Below are 22,776 nucleotides of genomic sequence, written 5' to 3'. Positions count from 1 at the left end.
CACCAGACATGCCACCCATTGAGCATGTTTGGGATGCTCTGGATTAGAGGTCGACTAATTAATTGGAATGGCCGATTTAATTAGGGCCGATTTCAAGTTTTCATAACAATCGGAAATCTGTATTTTTGGGCGCCGATTTGCCAATTTAAATTATTATTATTATTTTTTTAAAGTGTACCTTTATTTAACTAGGCAAGTCAGTTAAGAACACATTCTTATTTTCAATGACGGCCTAGGAACGGTGGGTTAACTGCCTTGTTCAGGGACAGAACGACAGATTTTCACCTTGTCAGCTTGGGGGAATCAATCTTGCAACCATACAGTTAACTAGTCCAATGCAATAACGACCTGCCTCTCTCTCGTTGCACTCCACAAGGAGACTGGCTGTTACGCGAATGCAGTAAGCCAAGGTAAGTTGCTAGCTAGCATTAAACTTATCTTATAAAAAACAATCAATCAATCATAATCACTAGTTAACTACACATGGTTGATTATATTACTAGATATTATCTAGCGTGTCCTGCGTTGCATATAATCTGACTGAGCATACAAGCATACAAGTATCTAAGTATGTGACTGAGCGGTGGTAGGCAGAAGCAGGCACGTAAACATTAATTCAAACAGCACTTTCATGCGTTTTGCCAGCAGCTCTTCGTTGTGCGTTAAACATTGCGCTGTTTATGACTACAAGCCTATCAACTCGCGAGATGAGGCTGGTGTAACCGAAGTGAAATGACTAGCTAGCTAGTTAGCGCGTGCTAATAGCGTTTCAAACGTCACTCGCTCTGAGCCTTTGAGTAGTTGTTCCCCTTGCTCAGCATGGATAACGCTGCTTCGATGGTGGCTGTTGTCGTTGTGTTGCTGGTTCGAGCCAGGGAGGAGCGAGGAGTGGGACGGAAGCTATACTGTTACACTGGCAATACTAAAGTGCCTATAAGAACATCCAAAGGTTAATGAAATACAAACGGTATAGAGGGAAATAGTCCTATAATTCCTATAATACCTACAACCTAAAACTTCTTACCTGGGAATATTGAAGACTCATGTTAAAAGGAACCACCAGCTTTCATATGTTCTCATGTTCTGAGCAAGAAACTTAAACGTTAGCTTTCTTACATGGCACATATTGCACTTTTACTTTCTTCTCCAACACTTTGTTTTTGCATTATTTAAACCAAATTGAACATGTTTCATTATTTACTTGAGGCTAAATTGATTTTATTGATGTATTATGTTAAGTTAAAATAAGTGTTCATTCAGTATTGTTGTAATTGTCATTATTACAAATAAATAAATAAAAATTGGCCGATTAATCGGTATTGGCTTTTTTGGTCCTCCAATAATCGATATCGGTATCGGCGTTGAAAAATCATAATCGGTCGACCTCTACTCTGGATTGACATGTATGACAGCGTGTTCCAGTTCCTGCCAGTATCCAGCAACTTCGCACAGCCATTGAAGAGGAGAGGGACAACATTCCACAGGCCACAATCAGCAGCCTGATCAACTCTACGCTGCATTAGGCAAATGGTGGTCATACCAGACACTGACTGGTTTTCTGATCCACGCCCCTACAGATATTCCCAGTCATGTGAAATCCATAGGGCCTAATTTATTTATTTCAATGGATTTATTTCCTATGAACTGTATCTTTGAAATTGTTGCATGTTGCGTTTCTATTTTTGTTCAGTGTAAATTACTCAGGTTCTTCAGACAGAGACAGGGAATGAGAAACCGCTGTGAGAAAATGAATGTGTAGAATATGTTGTTGACGCCAGAGAGCATCACAGCGTGTCTATTCTAGAGACAAGACGATGCTCCTCGTCTTTCAAAATGAGAGAATCAAAAATCTTTTAAAATGGCTTGCCTTGAAGTCAGCAACATGAGAGCTCTCTCTCTCTACCCCTCTCTCTCCCTCCCCTTTCTCTCTCAGCTCTCTCTCCCTCTGCACTGTCTGGTCGTGTGCTGTGAGTCTATTGTGTTAGATAGGCCCCAGTTGGCACACCGTGGAGGGCCTGGGTGCAGCTTCCGCCTGATAATGAGAAGGTATCCGCTTAAACTCTGCTTGTCAGCCAGTCCAGCCCGGGTTTGTCGCCGGCTGGCTCCTGTATCACTCAATCAATTTACATTTTACTCAGCGGCTCACACACACTCACTGAGACTTGCCAGGCCGTGCCAGTATCATTATTCACATCAGCAAGACTCAACTGTGTGGAGACGGATTTAGATAGGTTGGACTCTTCTACCAGCGACTTGGATTTATAATAATGTGCTCTTAGTATCGCCAAAAACATCACCAAACTACCTCATGTCTGACTGACATTTTGGTGGGAGAATATCCTATTTGGTCAATATTTCATAAAATAATATTCCCTGAGTACTCTCTCTCTCGCCTTCTCTTTCTCAGGACTCCCATCATTGCCGGAGGGCTGTTTGTGATTGACAAGTCGTGGTTCAACCACCTGGGGAAGTATGACACAGCCATGGACATCTGGGGCGGGGAGAACTTTGGTGAGTGAGTCAGCTGACTGGGCTGGAGCTGGGGGGATTAGGCTGCCTGAGAGCACCCGAGTGGCAGCAGCGTGTCAGTCTGTCAGCACTTATAGCCTGCCTCTATAGCTGACACCAGTCCTTCTGTCTGCTCAAGGGCGTTGCCTTCATGAGAACTTTCCTTACTAAAGTGGGACAGTTGATGTATTGTGTTGGAAGTTTTTGAGGGATACTCTCTGGGTTTGTAATGGTTATTTTACCACAGTCCCAAATCCCCAAAATGATCATTTTTCAAATCAATCAAATCCACTCCATATGTTGGACTTGTAACACTTACTGTTTAGTTGACTATAAAGTGTCAATGGTCAAGAAGACACAAATATTAAGCAGAATTTCTATGACCAATCAGTGTCCAGCATAACACCACACCACTGTCAAATAAGCTAGAGAGAGTGTAAACATTTCAGCTATTCCAGTCATAGCCTGGAGCAATAGGTTGCATTAGTAGTTCTCTTCCCTGCTTCATGTTTGCTCCTGTCAGGTACATCTGCAGGCGAGTTGTGCACAGCAGCCCGAGCTAACCGTGGTAGTGGTGGGGATGATTCATAGTGTGTTCCAGATTCTAAAAGGCCAGGAGGCTGACGAGTACTCTCCCATGTATCTCTGGCAGAAGGATGCTGGGGTTCATATATTAGACAGACAGGTTCCACTGTCTGTACTGCTGCTGAGGCTTCAGATCATTAGAGAACAAAGCAGAGACAGGGGTACAGTAAGACTTGAATAGGATGCTCTCTCTCTCACACTTTCTCTTTATCTCTCTCCCCAGTCTTTTTTATTTTCTCTCTCTCTCCATCTCTTTCACATCTCTCTTTTATTTTTCTCTTTTGCGCTTTCTCTCCTAGATGGAAAATATTCCCTACGCTGCTCCCTTTGCCACTTTGAAATGCAGAAAAAACTCATAGGCTTGTTGGGGAAGTGTTGAAGATGTTACTCTGAAAAAGAAAAACACAGCAATAACAATGATAATGAGGCTATGAAACTTCAACTTTGTTGGGTTTGAAAGACAGGTGTGTAGCAACAGCCGGATGTCTTTAGGCTAGTATATTAGTCTGGGCTAAATTAGACCAGGCAATGGAAGGACTTCATTTACATTCTTGTGGCTTCTTTAAGTGAGCATTGGACATGGCAGATTTAAACATGAGATATGAGGTGGCAAGCATGTTATCTAATATTCAAGGTATCAGAGCCCCATATACAGATGCTGATGCTGATAAAGATGATGAGTAATGTGTATGGATTGTATTGGGATGATAAATAGTATGACGTCTTAACAGGAGTCTAGCTTAATTTGGTTTCCCTTGTAGATGATCAAGACATTGTATGCGAAACTTTGTGTGTTAGAATTTAACCTCTCCTATCCCCTGTAACCATTCTCCATCTTACAGTATATGAGCGCTCTCTCCTTAGGACTCCTTGTTGTCCCACTGCACCTCCTCTCACCCATAACTCATACAGTCCACAAGCACTGAACATACAACATACAATACAGTAATTCCATGGGACAATGATAACTAATGGTAGCTGTGTTTTGTTGTGTTGTGTTGTGTGTGTGAAACCCTATAGAGATCTCGTTCCGGGTGTGGATGTGTGGAGGGAGCCTAGAGATTCTCCCCTGCAGCAGGGTCGGCCACGTCTTCCGCAAGAAACACCCCTACATCTTCCCTGAGGGCAACGCCAACACCTACATCAAGTAAGACTTGACTCCATTTGTACTGTATCCTATCTCACAGCCTGCTCCAAAATACAAAGGCACCCAACACCTACATCAAGTAAGACCTATATCTGACTGTATCTATCCGTATGCTCCAAGATAAAAAGGCAGCCTACAACAACCAAAATAAGTGCTGTACCACTCGATATGTACTGTGTGAGTTGTTGAGCTGTAGGCCGGTATTCGTGCAATGCAACCCAATCGTGGGATAGGATTTGCAGCGAACGTGGCAAATACAAATTGAAGACATTGCTGTAGTTTTCTCTAAAGCTTTGCCAAACATTGTCTTTTGAATGCATTCTGCTAAGCTCTATTCTCTTCTGTACATCAGAGTAGTTTGGCTCTCTTTCCATATTGGGGATTAGAATCATGTTCTTGCTGTGTTTGGCAGGGCTTTAGTTAGCTGATCGTACGAGTGCACCCAATTTCTGTTATTCTTTCTGAAAAGTTTTGTCTACACATCATGTCATTCTTTATCAAATGTTCAACTTTGGCATGAATCAGAAATGCTGCCCTTGGTTAACAATGCAATTATCGATAGAATCAGTTTTCTTCCTTTGTATTTCTCATTTGCATTTAGCCTTCAGGAAAGTCACGGCATGGACTGCATATGTAAAGTGAACAACGCACTATTTGATTTGATTACAGAGCCGTTTTCAGAAAATGTGTTGTGCAAAAAATCCCCCCTTGACTTGGCTGCCTCTCCTTTGACTGACTGGCAGTGTGTGTTCACTGTTCATTCACTGATGAGCTTTCCCTCTTTACCTACAACACAAAACACATTAGGCCCCCCCAATGAATAATTAATGAATCCTGTCAACAAAATTTGTATGTGTAGCATAGTTCAGCCAAGTTAATGAATAATTACTCCAAGTATGATGTTTGATTTCATGTCCTGAAAAGAAAGCCAGGCTTCTAATGGCAGCTGGTGGCTCAGCATGCTCTCTGTAATTTATATGTAATTTATTCACCTGCACTCTCCGTGCTCCGCTCTCTGCACAATATCACTGTAATTTGTGTTACAAGCTGCTACTCCCTTTTCTGTCCCAAAATCTTCTGCTGCTGCTCAGAAGCCAGGCTGTGTCGCAGTAGTGTTCCTTCTGAGACCGTGTAAGGTGGAAAGGAGCGATGTGAGTTCTGACAGTAGGCTGTCTTATTCCTGCCTGTGAGGGTCAAGTGGATAGCATAGGATAGTGGTGTAGACTAGCTTAATGAGCTGAACAGGACAGTGTGGAACGCTAGAGATGCACTGAAACGTACGTGTAAATGTGTCTTCACCCCAAATCCAAAGTTTGCCAGAGGCTTTCAAATGTCAAAAGAGGTGTATGAAAGTCTTAATCAAGATATATACATATCTATCGGAAGGAGTTCCATAGTACGTATGCAGCAGCAGTGTCAGCGGAATCACATTAGTAGAGTTTTTAAAAGTGTGAGCTAGACATGCATAGAATATGATATGTACATTTGACTCTCAGAACATGTATTGTTTCTCTGCTTTCTTCCAGCAAACGAGATGATTCATTTTCTTGGAATGTGTTTGAGACCAGTATGTGAGGGCAGGCTTGGCTTATGGTTATTTTGGTCACATACGTGCTAGGTGTTTTCACACTATCAGTCTGGCCCACCCTGAGATGAAGTGTTTTAATGTAAAACGCCTACCGACTCCTACTGTGTGCTGTACTGGCTGTGTTGCAGGAACACCAGACGGACGGCGGAGGTGTGGATGGATGAGTTCAAGCTCTTCTACTACTCTGCTCGCCCTGCAGCACGGGGCAAGTCCTACGGAGAGTGAGTGAACCACCACCATACATTTCTACACCATATATTTCTACTGCTATACAGTGCCGTAAAAAGTATTTGCCCCTTTCTAATTTTCTCTACTTTTGCATATTTTTTATACTGAACGTTATCAGATCTTCAACCAAAATATAATATTAGATAAACCTGAGTGAACAAATAACACAACAATGACCAATACTTATTTCATTGATTTCATAAACAAAGTTATGCCCCCTGTGTAAAAAATGAATTGCCCCCTTACACAACTGGTTGCGCCAACTTTAGCTGAAATGACTCCAACCAAACGCTTCCTGTAGTTGTTGATCAGTCTCTCACATCGCTGTGGAGGAATTCTGGCCCACTCTTCCATGCAGAGCTGCCATAACATTTGTGGGTTTTCAAGCATGAACTGCTAGTTTCAAGTCCTGCCACAACATCTCAATTGGGGTTAGGCCTGGACTTTCACTAGGCCATTCCAAAACTTCAAATTTGTTGCTTTATAGCCATTTTCATGTAGACTTGATTGTGTGTTTTGGATCATTGTTTTACTGCATGACCCAGCAGCACTTCAGCTTCAGCTCACAGACGGATGGCCTGTCAATCTACTGTAGAATTCTCTGATACAGAGCAGAATTCATGGTTCCTTCTATTAAGGCAAGTTATCCAGGTCCTGAGGCAGCAAAGCATCCCCAAACCATCATACCATGCTTGATCGTTGGTACAAGGTTCTTACTGTGGAACGCAGTGTTTGGTTTACACCAGACATAATGGGACCCATGTCATCCAAAAAGTTGCCTCAAGTTTGCCAAAAAGCACCTGAAAGCACCTGGATGGACAGAATGTTCTATGGACAGATGACTCAAAAGTATAGCTTTTTGGACGACATGGCCCCTAGTCTTAATCCCAATTGAGGTGTTATGGCAGGACTTGAAACGAGCAGTTCATGCTTGAAAACCTACAAATGTCGCTGAGCTAAAGCAGTTCTGCATGGAAGAGTGGGACAAAAATTCCTCCACAGCGATGTGAGAGACTGATCAACAACTACAGGAAGCGTTTGGTTGCAGTCATTGAAGCTAAAAGTGGCACAACCAGTTATTAAGTGTGAGGGGGCAATTCCTTTTTCAAACAGGGGGTATTGGGGTGTTGATTAACTTTGTCAATTAAATAAATAAAATAATTTGTAAACTTAGGTTCCCGTTATCTAATATTAGGTTTTGGTTGAAGATCTGATTCAACATTCAGTATCAAAAATATGCACAAATAGAGAAAAGCAAAGGCTGATAAAGAGACAGATTAGAGAATACAAACCCATATTGCACCTAGAATAGCATGAATAACCTGGATAGACGATTCAGTTCAAACCATATTCTTTAGGTTATTTAAAAGTGTTTTTCGTCTCCCTGCATTACATATTGCACCAATGGATTCCACATGGTTCACCATAAGGTGTGTGTGTGTGCCTCCCTATGTGTGTGTGTGTGCCTCCCTGTGTGTGAGTGTGCCTCCCTGTGTGTGAGTGTGCCTCCCTGTGTGTGAGTGTGCCTCCCTGTGTGTGTGTGCCTCCCTGTGTGTGTGTGTGTGTGTGTGTGTGTGTGTGTGTGTGTGTGTGTGTGTGTGTGTGTGTGTGTGTGTGTGTGTGCCTGTGTGTGTGTCTTTTCTGTGATAAGAGCAGGACTGCATTATAAAAAAAGGTTATTCTCTCTAACATTCATTTCCCTTTCTTTCTCTCTCTCTCTTATCAGCATTCATAGCAGGGAAGAGCTCCGCAAGAGTCTCAAGTGCAAATCCTTCAAGTGGTATCTGGACAACGTCTACCCAGAGCTCAAGTGAGTGTGTGTGGCCGGCTAATCACACACATCCCATTATGCTTAATTCAGAATAGATTCATGATCATTTTTTTTATTACTCAGGCTTCTCTTTTTTTGCCCCCTGATTGGTCCAAGGCCCAGGCTTGCAGCTCAATCTGACTGATACAACAACAGCCAGGCGTGATGGAGTTTAGGTTAATCCCATGGACTGAAACTAACAATGTTGACTCAGGGGAGAGAGGAGAGGGCATGGTCTGACCTTTAGATGACTTGGATCGACTGTTAATTGCATACTAAGAAGAAACAACTTTAAAAAGATAGTTGAAGAACAGGTGAATTGACACAAGTTGAGAAATAGCTAATATTAAGTGCATGTGACAAATACAATTTGATTTGAAAAAGTTTATAGGGTGGAGACATGTCTCGTGAGAGAGAGTATACACAGATAATGGTAAAGCCATACGAGAGCAATATACAGAGAGAAGTACAGTCATAGGCTATTACAAATTGCTAGCAGGATATGAGGGATATGAGTGATGTTACCTATGGGGGGCTGTGTGTGTGTGTGTGATGGATTCACTACTGCTGGTTCCAGGTTTCCGTTTGCTGACTAAGTGAATGAACTGGGCTGTAAAGCCTCCACAGACCCACACTGGCAGCAGATCCCATTACTTACCTCTCTCTCTCACTCACTCTCACATACACACTCTCATGCATGCACGCGCGCACGCACGCACGCACGCACACACACACACACACACACACACACACACACACACACACACACACACACACACACACACACACACACACACACACACACACACACACACACACACACACACACACACACACACACACAGCCCCCCCACCCAGAGAAGTGGGTTCTTCCTACCTCTGATGAATGGCCATGTGATGAGCTATTTCTTTTTGTACATTTGAAAATTGATTGTAATTCCGTTCAGACGTTGTTTGAGGAAGCATTTATGCCAGGCCACGGAACATGACACTCTAAATAGCCTCAACGTTAATCTCTACAATAAATCATTATTCATTTGCATGTATAAATGCCACCATGAATCTATCCCACGCGTGAGTATCAAAACATAACAGTCAGAGATGATACATCTTCCTCGTATCCAGACTTGTCTGCATTGGTGAATATACAAGAAAGCAAGAAAATACATGTAAAAAGTGTACGTTGTGTATTTTCAGAGTGCCAGATGATTCGGACTCCAAGTCAGGGGTGATTCGTCAAAGACAGAATTGTCTGGAGTCCCGTAGGGTGGAGGGACAGAACCTCTCCTCTCTCACACTAGCACCCTGCATCGGAACAAAAGCTGTGTCAGCACTCAACCAGGTACGGCCTAAACAACATTCAGATGGCCTACACTCAATCTCCAGCAGGGAGACCTGTGCCCCGCGCAAGACTCTACACTCATAAACAGAGCTACAGGCCAATGCAGCTCTCTCTCTCTCTCTCTCTCTCTCTCTCTCTCTCTCTCTCTCTCTCTCTCTCTCTCTCCCCCTCTCTGCTCATTGTCACTGCTGTGACAGGCTAACATAGCAACTCTCCCTACACTTATGTTCTTCTACACCTGCATTGCTTGCTGTTTGGGGTTTTAGGCTGGGTTTCTGTACAGCACTTTGTGACAATTAACTGATGTACCGTACTGTAAGTTAGGTTGATTGATTTGATTGACTTACCTCTCTCACACACACACACACACACACACACACACACACACAAACACCCTGTGCTAAAAGTACACTCAAAATGTTTTATTGATCATAAAAATCATTACAGTTTTTCTCAATTGCTAAAACACTAAAACCCATTGGCTGAACAAAGTTCTCAGTTGCCTGGACTCATTTAGCTAATTATGCAGTCTGTTGTCAATACCTTAAACCATTTCACATGGTAAAACACAATTTGCAGATCTCACTTAGACTTTTCAGCAAAACTCTAAACACATTCTCATTCTCAAAACACATTCTGCACTCGAATGCACATGTCATCCATACTGGAAACACAAGTGGCAACAATCAAATACAAATAGAGAACATATGTCATTGATTGAACACAACCACTCAAAATGTATTTAACCTGTTTCAAATGATGCGACACAACCAATATAAGCCAGTTCAGAGAGCAAACAGGTTGTTGAAGGTGGGAAGGAGAAAGTCTGAGAATGGATACTGTAGTACAGTGCATTGTAGGCGGTATACTGTACAATGGACACATTGTATGGCCCTGAACATTGTGCTTTCCATTTATTACAGTTTTTCCCAATTGCTAAAACACAATTTTGCAAACTAGGCTGGTTTTATCAAAATACTTAACACAACTCACAAAACCACACCCCCAAACTGCAAAATACCTCATATATCCTACGAAATGAAGCACTGCAACCAAAACTACATATAGCATTATCAAAATCAAACGTTTGCACGAAATGGCACACACTTCATTCATATTACCAGATTTTTGTCTAACCAACTACACACTGTTGGGCATAATGAAAAGCACTCTCATAGTATACCTTGCCATAATACTAAAATAGTTCAAATTGTTGAAAATTCTTCAGATGCACAGAAATATTTGCAGATACACACACATGCTGTTGAAAAATGGTCAGTGCAACATATGCACAGCAGATGTATTTACATTGGACTGAACAAAAATATGCTCACAAAAAAACAGTAAACTGAAATAGAAAATTGCAGAAAAAATATATAGAAAAAAAGAGGCAAGAAAAATAATTAGGCAGCATCTTGCCGCACAGCTGGGTCTGGCCACAACGCCTCGTCCACATCGCAGGCAATATCTTCCCTTGCCAAACATCGAGGGAAGAAGCGCCTTGAGTGCCTTATCCATTCCTGAATCGCACCCACATCAATCTCACCACATGCCTCTTCAATAGCCTGCACAAGAGGCCTGCGCACAAAGGGCTGCCGGTCGTATACCTTCCACCGCCATGCCGAAAATAACTCTTCTATGGGGTTCAGAAATGGTGAGTATGGTGGGAGGTATTGCACGAGAAATGGTGGGTGGTCAGCAAACCAGTTTTGGACTGGGGCTGCACGATGAAAGCTCACGTTGTCCCATACTACAACGTACCGGGTTCTTTGATGATCTGCATCATTCATACGCTCTGGTGGTATGAGAATGTTGTGGAGTCTGTCCAGAAATGTGAGAATATGGGCTGTGTTGTATGGTCCAAGGTTGGCATGACGGTGGAGGACACCATGCGTATTGGAGATGACAGCGCACATTGTGATGTTCGGCTCTGTGGCCAATGACGTTTCTCCCCCTTCTTCTGGTCTCTGCTAGGTTGAACCCAGCCTCATCTATAAAGATGAACTCATGTGGGATTGCATGAGCATCCATTTCCAGTACTCCCTGAAAACAAAGAACAAAAGCAGTCAATATGGTGTTATCCAGTACACTGGGAAACAATGTTGTGTAGTGTACTGCAGTCAATATGGTGTTATCCAGTACACTGGGAAACAATGTTGTGTAGTGTACTGCAGTCAATATGGTGTTATCCAGTACACTGGGAAACAATGTTGTGTAGTGTACTGCAGTCAATATGGTGTTATCCAGTACACTGGGAAACAAGGTTGTGTGTAGTGTACTGCAGTCAATATGGTGTTATCCAGTACACTGGGAAACAATGTTGTGTAGTGTACTGCAGTCAATATGGTGTTATCCAGTACACTGGGAAACAATGTTGTGTAGTGTACTGCAGTCAATATTGTACTTACATCCACATATGTTCGTCTGACCTCTTTGTTTCTTTGAGAGTTTCTCTCAAACGGCACCTTATAAAGTTGTTTCATTCTGATTTGGTTTCACTTGAGAATGCGAGCCAATGTGAACTGACTGACTCGTTGAATGTTGTTGAATATGGTGTTGTCTTGGATGATGTGGCTTTGAATTTCTCTGATTTAATTTGAAAGTTGTTGTCTTCTTTGGCCATTAACTCCTCTACCAGCTCTACCCCTACCTCTCACTCTTCCCCCCCTCTCATTCTCACCCTCCCTCTTTCTCTTCCTCTTCCTCTTCCTCTCTCTGCAACGGCTTCCATTGTTGTTGTAAAACAAAGGGTGCTCACCTGTGGTCTTTTCATAATGCTTACTTCCTGATTGAAGTGGTAACAATTAACCATTGAAGTGTGTGGCCAGGTGGCACATGTATTGGCCAATTAGCTCATGTAGTGTCATTTTGAATGGCAATGTTTTGAAATTGCAAACATGTGACTTTATGTCAGATTGTTGTGTCTTATGCAGAGAACCGTGTGCAGTGCATTTAACAAGTGCCATTTTGAATTGCAAAATGTGTGTAAAGCAGAAAATGTGTTTAGACTTTTGGAGACTTGAGAAGAGGTTTTGCTCTCTGTGTGTCAGTTTAAATAATTGTGCTGTGCATGTCATTTGTGTGTTAGCAATTGGAAAAAACTGTAACAGTACTGAAAGCTCAATAGATTTTGACTGGTTGCAGGTTCACATCAACAAAGAACAAGAATTACAGTATCACAGAGACAAAGGACAAGTTTGTGAGATGCAGAGTACAGTACTGTAAAAATAGAGGTACAAGGAGGAGGAAGAACAAAAAACAAAATTGCAAAGAGCAAAGCAGAGTAGTAATTTCTGATCAATTTTGAGCTACTATGATAGAACATGTTTTCGTTCATCAAAAGACAATGACGGAAAAATATGAATATTTTTTTTGATTAAAAATGTACTTCTCCCTGAGAATTGTATGTTTTGAACAATGTGTTTCCTATTTTTCGGTGTATTGTTTACTGACTGCTTGAGAGTGTATATCATTTTGATCACTTTGTTTATGATTTGAGAGCAGTGTTTGATTTTGAACACAGGTAAAACTGTTTTGAGGCGAATGTTTCATTTTGCAAGAGGAGTCAGAGGTTATGTGCTTGAAGATGAGGTTTTGTGTTTAATGTTTTCAGGAAATGGAACAAGGTTTCAGAATTTTTCCCCACAGTGGTCAAGATTTGTCTAAGACCAAGTGTTACCTGTTGACGTGTCATATAGTTGATGTAAATCAGACGATATCACAGATAGATGTCTTATGCAAAAGGCAGGAAGGAACTTATGCTGTGTTTACACAGGCAGCCAACTCTGATCTTTTTTCCACTAATTGGTCTTTTGACCAATCACATCAGATATTTTGACCAGATCTTTTCACATCAGAAATGTTTCAGATCTGATTGTTCAACAGACCAATTAGTGAATAAAGTATCAGACTTGTTTTGGATAGGAGGAGGGTGTTTTCTCTCTCCAAATTCATTTCCCTAGGAAGCTCATTGTGCTTTATTTAGATTTAATTCAGTGCTGAGACATGCTAAAACAAGGTACTGTATAATGATTGTGTCAGCAGTAATTAAGTCTTGGCCTATTATGCGTGTGCAGTACTGTAGTAGCCCAAGAGTTATATTTTATTATTACAGTGTATAAGAATAGCAGACATGTCTAGATCTAGGTAGGACACTCCCAGCTAACAACAAATGTCCCCACAACTTTAGATAAGGTTCCCTTAAGAGTCTTATTAGGTTATTAACCAACATTTTCATAAGAATGTTGCTTTGATGTGCAAGGAATGTTCTCAGGATATAAGATATTAATGTTCTATGCATGTTTTATGGGAACGTTGCAAGAACATTGATTAGTCCATTTCTCTGTGGTTTAGGAAAATATTCCATCAACGTCCCACCAAACATACACAGAACATGGTTGCCATGTTCTGAGAATATAAGATATTAATGTTCTACACACGTTTCATGGGAACGTTGCAAAAACATTCGTGTTCAGTTTTCTGAGGGTCAGGGCATTCCTGAAAGAACATTCCTGTATCCATTGTCTGTGGGTTAGGAGAATATTCCAACAATGTCCAACCAAACATACACAGAACATGTTTGCCATGTTCTCAGAATGTAAGATATTGTGTTCTAGATGGGTTTAATGGGAACTTGCATAAACATTTCTGTGTATCAATTGACGGGACGTCACCTGATGGTCCCAAAGAAGTATTCTCAAAAAATAAAATAAATGCTTAATTACACATCACGCCTTGTTCAAGCCCTGATTGGTGAACCACTGATCCAATCACAGCTCTTTTTGTCTGTGGCAAGGTTAGGGATATCAAATCAAATTGTATTAGTCACATGCACCTTACAGTGAAATGCTTACTTACGAGCCCCTAATCATCAATACAGTTTTTAAAAACATGAATAAGAAATAAAAGTAACAAGTAATTAAAGAGCAGCAGTAAAATAACAATAGCGAGACGATATACGTGGGGGTACCAGTACAGAGTCACTGTGAGTGGACACCGGTTAGTTAAGGTAATATGTAGATGTAGGTAGAGTTATTAAAGTGACTATGCATAGATGATAACAACAGAGAGTAGCAGTGGTGTAAAAGAGGAGGGCGGCAGTGCAAATAGTCTGGGTGGCCATTTGATTAGATTTTCAGAAGTCTTATGGCTTGGGGAGAGAAGCTGTTTAGAAGCCTCTTGGACTTAGACTTGACGCTCCGGTACCGCTTGCCGTGCGGTAGCAGACATAACAGTCTATGACTAGGGTGGCTAGAGTCTTTAACAATTCTTAGGGCCTTCCTCTGACACCGCCTGGTATAGAGGTCCTGGATGGCAGGAAGCTTGGCCCCAATGATCAGGAAGTCCAGGATCCAGTTGCAAAGGGAGGTGTTTAGTCCCAGGGTCCTTAGCTTATTGATGAACTTTGAGGGCACTATGGTGTTGAACGCTGAGCTGTAGTCAATGAATAGCATTCTCACATAGGTGTTCCTTTTGTCCAGGTGTGAAAGGGCAGTGTGAAGTGCAATAGGGATTGCATCATCTGTGGATCTGTTGTGGCGGTATACAAATTGGAGTGGGTCTAGGGTTTCTGGGATAATGGTGTTGATGTGAGCCATGACCAGCCTTTCAAAGCACTTCATGACTATAGACGTGAGTGCCACGGGTCGGTAGTCATTTAGGCAGGTTACCTTAGTGTTCTTGGGAACAGGGACTATGGTGGTCTGCTTGAAACATGTTGGTATTTCAGACTCGGACAGGGAGAGGTTGAAAATATCAGTGAAGACACTTGCCAGTTGGTCAGCGCATGCTCGCAGTACCCGTCCTGGTAATCCGTCTAGCCCTGCGACCTTAACCAACATTTTCCTAAGAATGTTGCTGTGATGTGCAAGGATGTGCAAGGCATGTTCTCTGCATGTTTTATGGGAACGTTGCAAGAACATTCATTAGTCCATACATGTTGACCCATTTAAAGATCTTACTCACATCGGCTGCAGAGAGCGTGATCACACAGTCTTCCGGAACAGCTGGTGCTCTCATGCATATTTCAGTGTTATTTGCCTCGAAGCGAGCACAGAAGTAGTTTAGCTCGTCTGGTAGGCTCATGTCACTGGGCAGCTCTTGGCTGTGCTTCCATTTGTAGTCTGTAATGGTTTGCAAGCCCTGCCACCTCTGACGAGAGTCAGAGCCGGTGTAGTACGATTCGATCTTCGTCCTGTATTGACCCTTTGCCTGTTTGATGGTTCGTCGGAGGGCATAGCGGGATTTCTTATAAGCTTCTGGGTTAGAATCCCACTCCTTGAAAGCGTCAGCTCTAGCCTTTAGCTCAGTGCAGATATTGCCCGTAATCCATGGCTTCTGGTTAGGGTATGCACGTACGGTCACTGTGGGGACGACGTCATCGATGCACTAATTGATGAGGCCAATGAATGATGTGGTGTACTCCTCAATGCCATCGAAGGAATCCCTGAACATATTCCAGTCTGTGCTAGCAAAACAGTCCTGTAGCTTAGCATCTGCTTCATCTGACCACTTTTTTTATTGATCTAGTCACTGGTGCTTCCTGCTTTAATTTTTGCTTGTAAACAGGAATCAGGAGGATAGAATTATGGTCACATTTGCCAAATGGAGGGCGATGGAGAGCTTTGTACGTGTCTCTGTGTGTGGAGTAAAGGTGGTCTAGAGTTTTTGTCCCTCTGGTTGCACATTTAACATGCTGGTAGAAATTAGGTAAAATGGATGCCTCTGGATGAGCATTTTCCTGTTTGCTTATGGCCGTATACAGCTCATTGAGTGCGGTCTCAGTGCCAGCATCGGTTTGTTGTGGTAAATAGACAGCTACAAAGAATATAGATGACAACTCTCTTGGTAAATAGTGTGGTCGGCAGCTCATCATGAGATACTCTACCTCAGGCGAGCAAAACCTTGAGACTTCCTTAGATATTGTGCACCAGCTGTTATTTACAAAAATACATAGTCCGCCGCCCCTTGTCTTATCAGACGCCGCTGGTCTATCCTGCCGATACAGCGTATAACCAGCCAGCTGTATGTTGATAATGTCATCGTTCAGCCACGACTCCGTGAAGCATAAAATATTACAGTTTTGAATGTCCCGTTGGTAGTTCAATCTTCCGTAGGTCATCAATTTTATTTTCCAAAGATTGCACGTTTGCTAGCAGAATGAAAGGAAGTGGGCGTTTATTCGATCACCTACGAATTCTCAGAAGGCAGCCCGCTCTCTGGCCCCTTTTTCTCAGCCTTCTCTTCACGCAAATGATGGGGATCTGGGCCTGTTCCCGGGAAAGCAGTATATCATTCATGTCATGCAATTCGGACTCGTTAAAGGAAAAAAAGATTCTGCCAGTCCGTGGTGAGTAATCGCGGTTCTGATGTCCAGAAGCTATTTTCGGTCGTAAGAGATGGTAGCAGCAACATTATATACAAAATAAGTTTAATAAATAAGTTACAAACAACGGAAAGAAACAAACAAAAAAACACAATTAATTAGGAATACGTCAAACATCAGCCTTGTTCTCTGGCACCATCTTGAGATACTCACATGCAGTGGTTTTAACATAATGTTTTCAACTTACATATTTGACACACGTTGACATACTGTACATGATTACATTGTGCATGTTAATTTATGCATCCATTATTATTCAACGTGTCCTTACCTGGGATTTGAACTCACAGCCTCTTGATTCATGGCATTCAGATCTTCCTGCTACGTCACCATGTCTGTTTCAGTTATCAGTTAAGCTTCTTATGGCTGAGATCCTGCTAATGGGATCGATATGACTACAGCCATTGAAAGTGCAGGGTGCCAAATTCAAAACAACAGAAATCCCATAATTAAAATTCCTCAGACATACAAGTATTTCACACCATTTTAAACATACACTTCTTGTTAATCCCACCACAGTGTCCGATTTCAAATAGGCTTTACGGCGAAAGCACCACAAATGATTATGTTAGGTCAGAACCAAGTCACAGAAAAACACAGCCATTTTTCCAGCCAAAGAGAGGAGTCACAAAAATCTGAACTAGAGATAGAATTAATCACTAACACTTGATGATCTTCATCAGATGACACTCATAGGACTTCATGTTACACAATACATGTATGTTTTGTTCAATAAATGGTGATGAAAATACAAGTGTTATACATGGAACTTTAGATAAACATCTCCTTAATGCAACAGCTGTGTCAGATTTCAAAAAAGCTTTACGGAAAAAGCAAACCGTGCAATAATCTGAGTACGGCGCTCAGAGCCCAAACAAGCCAAAAAGATATCCGCCATATCGTGCAGTCAACAGAAGTCAGAAATAACATTATAAATATTCACTTTCTTTTGATGATCTTCATCAGAATGCACTCCCAGGAATCCCAGTTCCACAATAAATGTTTGTTTTGTTCGATAATGTCCATCATTTATGTCCAAATTCCTCCTTGTTGTTAGCTCATTCAGCCCAGTAATCCAACTTCATGACGCACGAGCAGACGAAAAGTCAAAAAGTTCCGTTACATTCCGTAGAAACATGTCAAACGAAGTATAGAATCAATCTTTAGGATGTTTTTAACATAAATCTTCAATAATGTTCCAACCGGAAAATTCCTTTGTCTGTAGAATTGCGATGGAACAGAGCTCGCTCTCACGTGAACGAGCGTCACGAGCTCAAGGCATTCTGGCAGACCTCTGACTCATTCCCCTCTCATTTGCCCCCACAGTAGAAGCATCAAACAAGGTTCTAAAGACTAGTGGAAGCCTTAGGAAGTGCAACATGACCAACATCCCATTGTATCTTCAATAGGGAATGAGTTGAAAAACGACCAACCTCAGATTTCCCACTTGCCGGTTGGATTTTTTCTCAGGTTTTTGCCTGCCATATGAGTTCTGATATACATAATTCAAACAGTTTTAGAAACTTCAGAGTGTTTTCTATCCAAATATACTAATCATATGCATATATTAGCAACTGGGACTGAGTAGCAGGCAGTTTACTCTGGACACCTCTGGACACCTTATTCATCCAAGCTACTCAATACTGCCTCCAGCCATAAGAAGTTAAATTGACTGTTCTTTCACCATAGATTTGATTTCCGTATTTCAAAAATATAAGGGTTTTCTGTATAGCTGGTGTTGGTGGGGCATATTAACCTGTTAATTTTACTCCTGAATCACTATGATCAATATACGTTTTTCTTGAGTGTACTTTTAACAGAGCTGAAATTTACTTTGAAGTGAATTCACCCTATTGCTTACACCTATCAATTTGTTTCAGATCTACACAAGTGCCTAGGGAGGAGGGGTTAAGGTTTTTTCTGGACAGGGCCTAACTATACCGGCCCAATAAGCACAACACCGTAATCACTGTCCCAATAATGGATATCCGTAGGGACAGTATAATTAGGCCCTGTCCAGAAGAAGCCCTAACACCTCCTCCCTAGGCCTTTGAGTAGAACTGAAACAACTTGATAGGTGTAAGCAATAGGATGAATGCATTTGGATGTAAATGTGATAAAAGTACACTCATAATGTTTTATTGATCATAGTGATTCAGGATTATAAGTTAAAACAGGTTACTATGCCCACAATTAGATAAATATACAGAAAGCCCTTAAATTCATGAAAAAAGTAAATCAAATCAACGATGAGAGAATAGTCAGACTAACTGATCTCTGACATGGACATGGTGGAGTAGCAGGAAGATCAGAGCTCTAAAACATTAATATTGTATATATATTATATATTGTATATATTCACTGCTGAAAAAATAAAGGGAACACTTAAACAACACAATGTAACTCCAAGTCAATCACACTTCTATGAAATCAAACTGTCCACTTAGGAAGCAAAACTGATTGACAATCAATTTCACATGCTGTTGTGCAAATGGAATAGACAACAGGTGGAAATTATAGGCATTTAGAAAGACACCCCCAATAAAGGACTGGTTCTGCAGGTGGGGACCACAGACTTCTCAGTTCCTATGCTTCCTGGCTGATGTTATGGTCACTTTTGAATGCTGGCGGTGCTTTCTCTCTAGTGATAGCATGAGACGGAGTCTACAACCCACACAAGTGGCTCAGGTAGTGCAGCTCATCCAGGATGGCACATCAATGCGAGATGTGGCAAGAAGGGTTGCTGTGTCTGTCAGCGTAGTGTCCAGAGCATGGAGGTGCTACCAGGAGACAGGCCAGTACATCAGGAGACGTGGAGGAGGCCATAGGAGGGCAACAACCCAGCAGCAGGACCGCTACCTCCGCCTTTGTGCAAGGAGGAGCACTGCCAGAGCCCTGCAAAATGACCTCCAGCAGGCCACAAATGTGCATGTGTCTGCTCAAACGGTCAGAAACAGACTCCATGAGGGTGGTATCAGGGCCCGACGTCCACAGGTGGGGGTTGTGCTTACAGCCCAACACCGTGCAGGACGTTTGGCATTTGCCAGAGAACACCAAGATTGGCAAATTCGCCACTGGCGCCCTGTGCTCATCACAGATGAAAGCAGGTTCACACTGAGCACGTGACAGACATGACAGAGTCTGGAGACGCCGTGGAGAACGTTTTGCTGCCTGCAACATCCTCCAGCATGACCGGTTTGGCGGTGGGTCAGTCATAGTGTGGGGTGGCATTTCTTTGGGGGGCCGCACAGCCCTCCATGTGCTCGCCAGAGGTAGCCTGACTGCCATTAGGTACCGAGATGAGATCCTCAGACCCCTTGTGAGACCATATGCTGGTGCGGTTGGCCCTGGGTTCCTCCTAATGCAAGACAATGCTAGACCTCATGTGGCTGGAGTGTGTCAGCAGTTCCTAAAAGGGGAAGGCATTGACGCTATGGACTGGCCCGCCCGTTCCCCAGACCTGAATCCAATTGAGCACATCTGGGACATCATGTCTCGCTCCATCCACCAACGCCATGTTGCACCACAGACTGTCCAGGAGTTGGCGAATGCTTTAGTCCAGGTCTGGGAGGAGATCCCTCAGGAGATCATCCGCCACCTCATCAGGAGCATGCCCAGGCGTTGTAGGGAGGTCATACAGGCACGTGGAGGCCACACACACTACTGAGCCTCATTTTGACTTGTTTTAAGGACATTACATCAAAGTTGGATCAGCCAGTGTGGTTTTCCTCTTTAATTTTGAGTGTGACTCCAAATCCAGACCTCCATGGGTTGATACATTTGATTTCCATTGATAATTTTTGTGTGATTTTATTGTCAGCACATTCAACTATGTAAAGAAAAAATTATTTAAAAATAATATTTCATTCATTCAGTTCTAGGATGTGTTATTTTAGTGTTCCCTTTATTTGTTTGAGCAGTGTATTATGAGAACATGGCAACCATGTTCTGTGTATGTTTGGTGATACATTGATGTAATATTCCCCCGAACCCTCAGAAAACTGGACACATGAATGTTCTTGCAACGTCCCATAAAACGCATCTAGAACTTCAGTGTTGTATATTCTGAGAATATTGTAAATAAGAACGTTGTAAATAAGGTCTGTTAGACATTATGGGTTCCCCTAACTTTAACACAAAAACATGCTTTAAAAGTTTCTCAGAAGGTTTTTTCTAAAATAGATTGAATGTTCCCCTAAATAACAGAAAAGTGGACACAAACATTCGGTGAACATTATGGGTAACATTACAAAAACATTTATTTCCCTAGAATTGTTAGCTAGGCTTCACTCAAAGTACATGTAGTATGGCCACAGCTGTTCCTTATGATCCAGACTGGTGGTTGTCAGGTGTTCTGATTAAAACAGGGAAGTGTAAGGAGATTCAGACAAAAACACAGCTTCCAATATGAAGGACTCGAGTGAGGTTTTCACTCAGCCTTTATTCAACCAGTCTGTCTGTGCTCTAGTGTAAAGCTTCTAAAAGCAACTGTGCGTCTGCCTCCAGAAGTAGCACACAGCTTCTTCCCCTAGACTTCGAGCCACGCTAGATTAATATTAAATGAACATTGGCGTGCCACAACGGACATCGTAAAAAAGCTGTGCCATTACCGCAGGATAATTAGATTTAATACAGAGCACATTTACACAGTGCAGTTTATCCTATTAAGCAGTGATATGTGCATACCCTCTGCCTTCTGACCTGTTCATCTGCTAGCAGGCCTCATCTCCACCCACCTGCCGTTTAACACACACAGCCCAGCTGGGCCTTCTTATTACAGACCTCCGCTCTGTTCTGCCCAGAGAGAGACCTACTGTACTGGGCTGTACTGGCCTACTGGTGTCACCTCCACAGCGAAACACAGTGCCTCCACACAGGCCTTTGGCGAGGCTGCTGTTACTGATAGACATAGGCACGAGCTCGCAAACACACTTGTGCGCACATTGCCACAAATAACGTATGTACACACACTCATACACACACACACACACTAGGCCCTATCCTCTGTGATGTGTTTCCAGGTGATGTGATTCTTATTGGAGCAGTGCTGTAATCTAATGATGTGACTGCTGCAGGGAAAGATAATCACTGATGATCCATGTGGACCAGCTCTTACGATAAACATGTCATAAACAATATGGGCTGTATTCTCAAGGTAGAGCAGTGTATTTCATAAGAAATGGGGTGTAAAATAGCATATCAACATTTCATGTTGATGTAGGCCTATGTACAAAAAAGAGCCTTAAAAATCATGAAATGCTAGCTGTGATATTGTACACTTGTTAGTGTATGCTACTGCAGAGCTTGTTAGCCCTTTACACTTGTACCTGTATACAGGTTGAAAATGGCCGACTTGGGCTCTAACAAGCGCCTAAATTGGAACATAGTGGCGGTAGAGTAACATGCTATAAATGATGTCAGAGCGAGCGTATCTTTGTTTATTGTGAAGAAAATTTGCAGCGGCACACATGCCTGAATCCACTTATAACTCCTTTCTATGAGCACCAACATTTTCCGATTTTCTGAATTGCCTTGTGAAAGTGTAACACTGTAAGATCCTATTTTATAACTTAGCTAGTCATCTTGGCAATTTAACAAGCCTTCAAATCATGTCCACCTGACCCAGATTACGAGTTATAATCGACCGGTTTTGGATTCCGAAAACAACCGTCATTGTGTGATGGTGGGTATACAGGGTTGTGTTCCAAACTAAACAGCGACAAGTGTGCTTGCTCTAGTTCCTCAACAGCAAAAAAAAAAAAAGTACCTTGTAGTTGAAGATTCTGAGTCATAAAAGTGCTTAGGAACTGTGCACACTTTGGAGAGGTGTGTGGACACCAGTTAGTCCTCTTACTCAAACCATTGTATTTTTTTTGTCTCATGTTGCACCTACCCCACATTTTCCATGAATAGTCTAATCATGTTACATAATTTATCCAGAATGGTTGCGGCGAAAAGTACAGTAAATGTAAAATGCAAATAAAGTCAACAGTGTAATGGTTTGGATCCAGTCTTGCAACAATCGAAGTGTGGTCTAACAATTTTCCCATTATCTCCATATAGTTCCCTTTCAATTGCTTGCTACTATGGTTACCATATGCTTTTCATACACAGTACCTGTCAAAAGTTTGGACTCATTACAGGGTTGTTCTTTATTTGTACTATTTTCTACCATGTAGAATAG

The 22,776-nt window shown here is 42.1% G+C and overlaps 1 protein-coding gene across 1 annotated transcript in view; it reads left to right on the top strand.

The window, feature by feature from the left end:
• The window catches only part of galnt14 (UDP-N-acetyl-alpha-D-galactosamine:polypeptide N-acetylgalactosaminyltransferase 14 (GalNAc-T14)), a 110,511-nt gene that overhangs the window by 77,201 nt on the left and 10,534 nt on the right, over nucleotides 1-22,776 (top strand). The window contains exons 9-13 of the mRNA XM_021612019.3: nucleotides 2,408-2,511; nucleotides 4,114-4,240; nucleotides 5,957-6,049; nucleotides 7,783-7,866; nucleotides 9,064-9,208. Of these exons, the coding sequence (XP_021467694.3) occupies nucleotides 2,408-2,511; nucleotides 4,114-4,240; nucleotides 5,957-6,049; nucleotides 7,783-7,866; nucleotides 9,064-9,208 (553 nt within the window). The remainder of the gene's footprint in view (nucleotides 1-2,407; nucleotides 2,512-4,113; nucleotides 4,241-5,956; nucleotides 6,050-7,782; nucleotides 7,867-9,063; nucleotides 9,209-22,776) is intronic.

This window comes from Oncorhynchus mykiss, chromosome 8 (genome assembly GCF_057628025.1).
Source record: "Oncorhynchus mykiss isolate SJ-2025 chromosome 8, ASM5762802v1, whole genome shotgun sequence".
Classification (NCBI taxonomy): domain Eukaryota; kingdom Metazoa; phylum Chordata; class Actinopteri; order Salmoniformes; family Salmonidae; genus Oncorhynchus; species Oncorhynchus mykiss.
The sequence above is the reverse complement of the archived record's forward strand: the minus strand, read 5'-3'. Positions and strand labels throughout refer to the sequence as shown.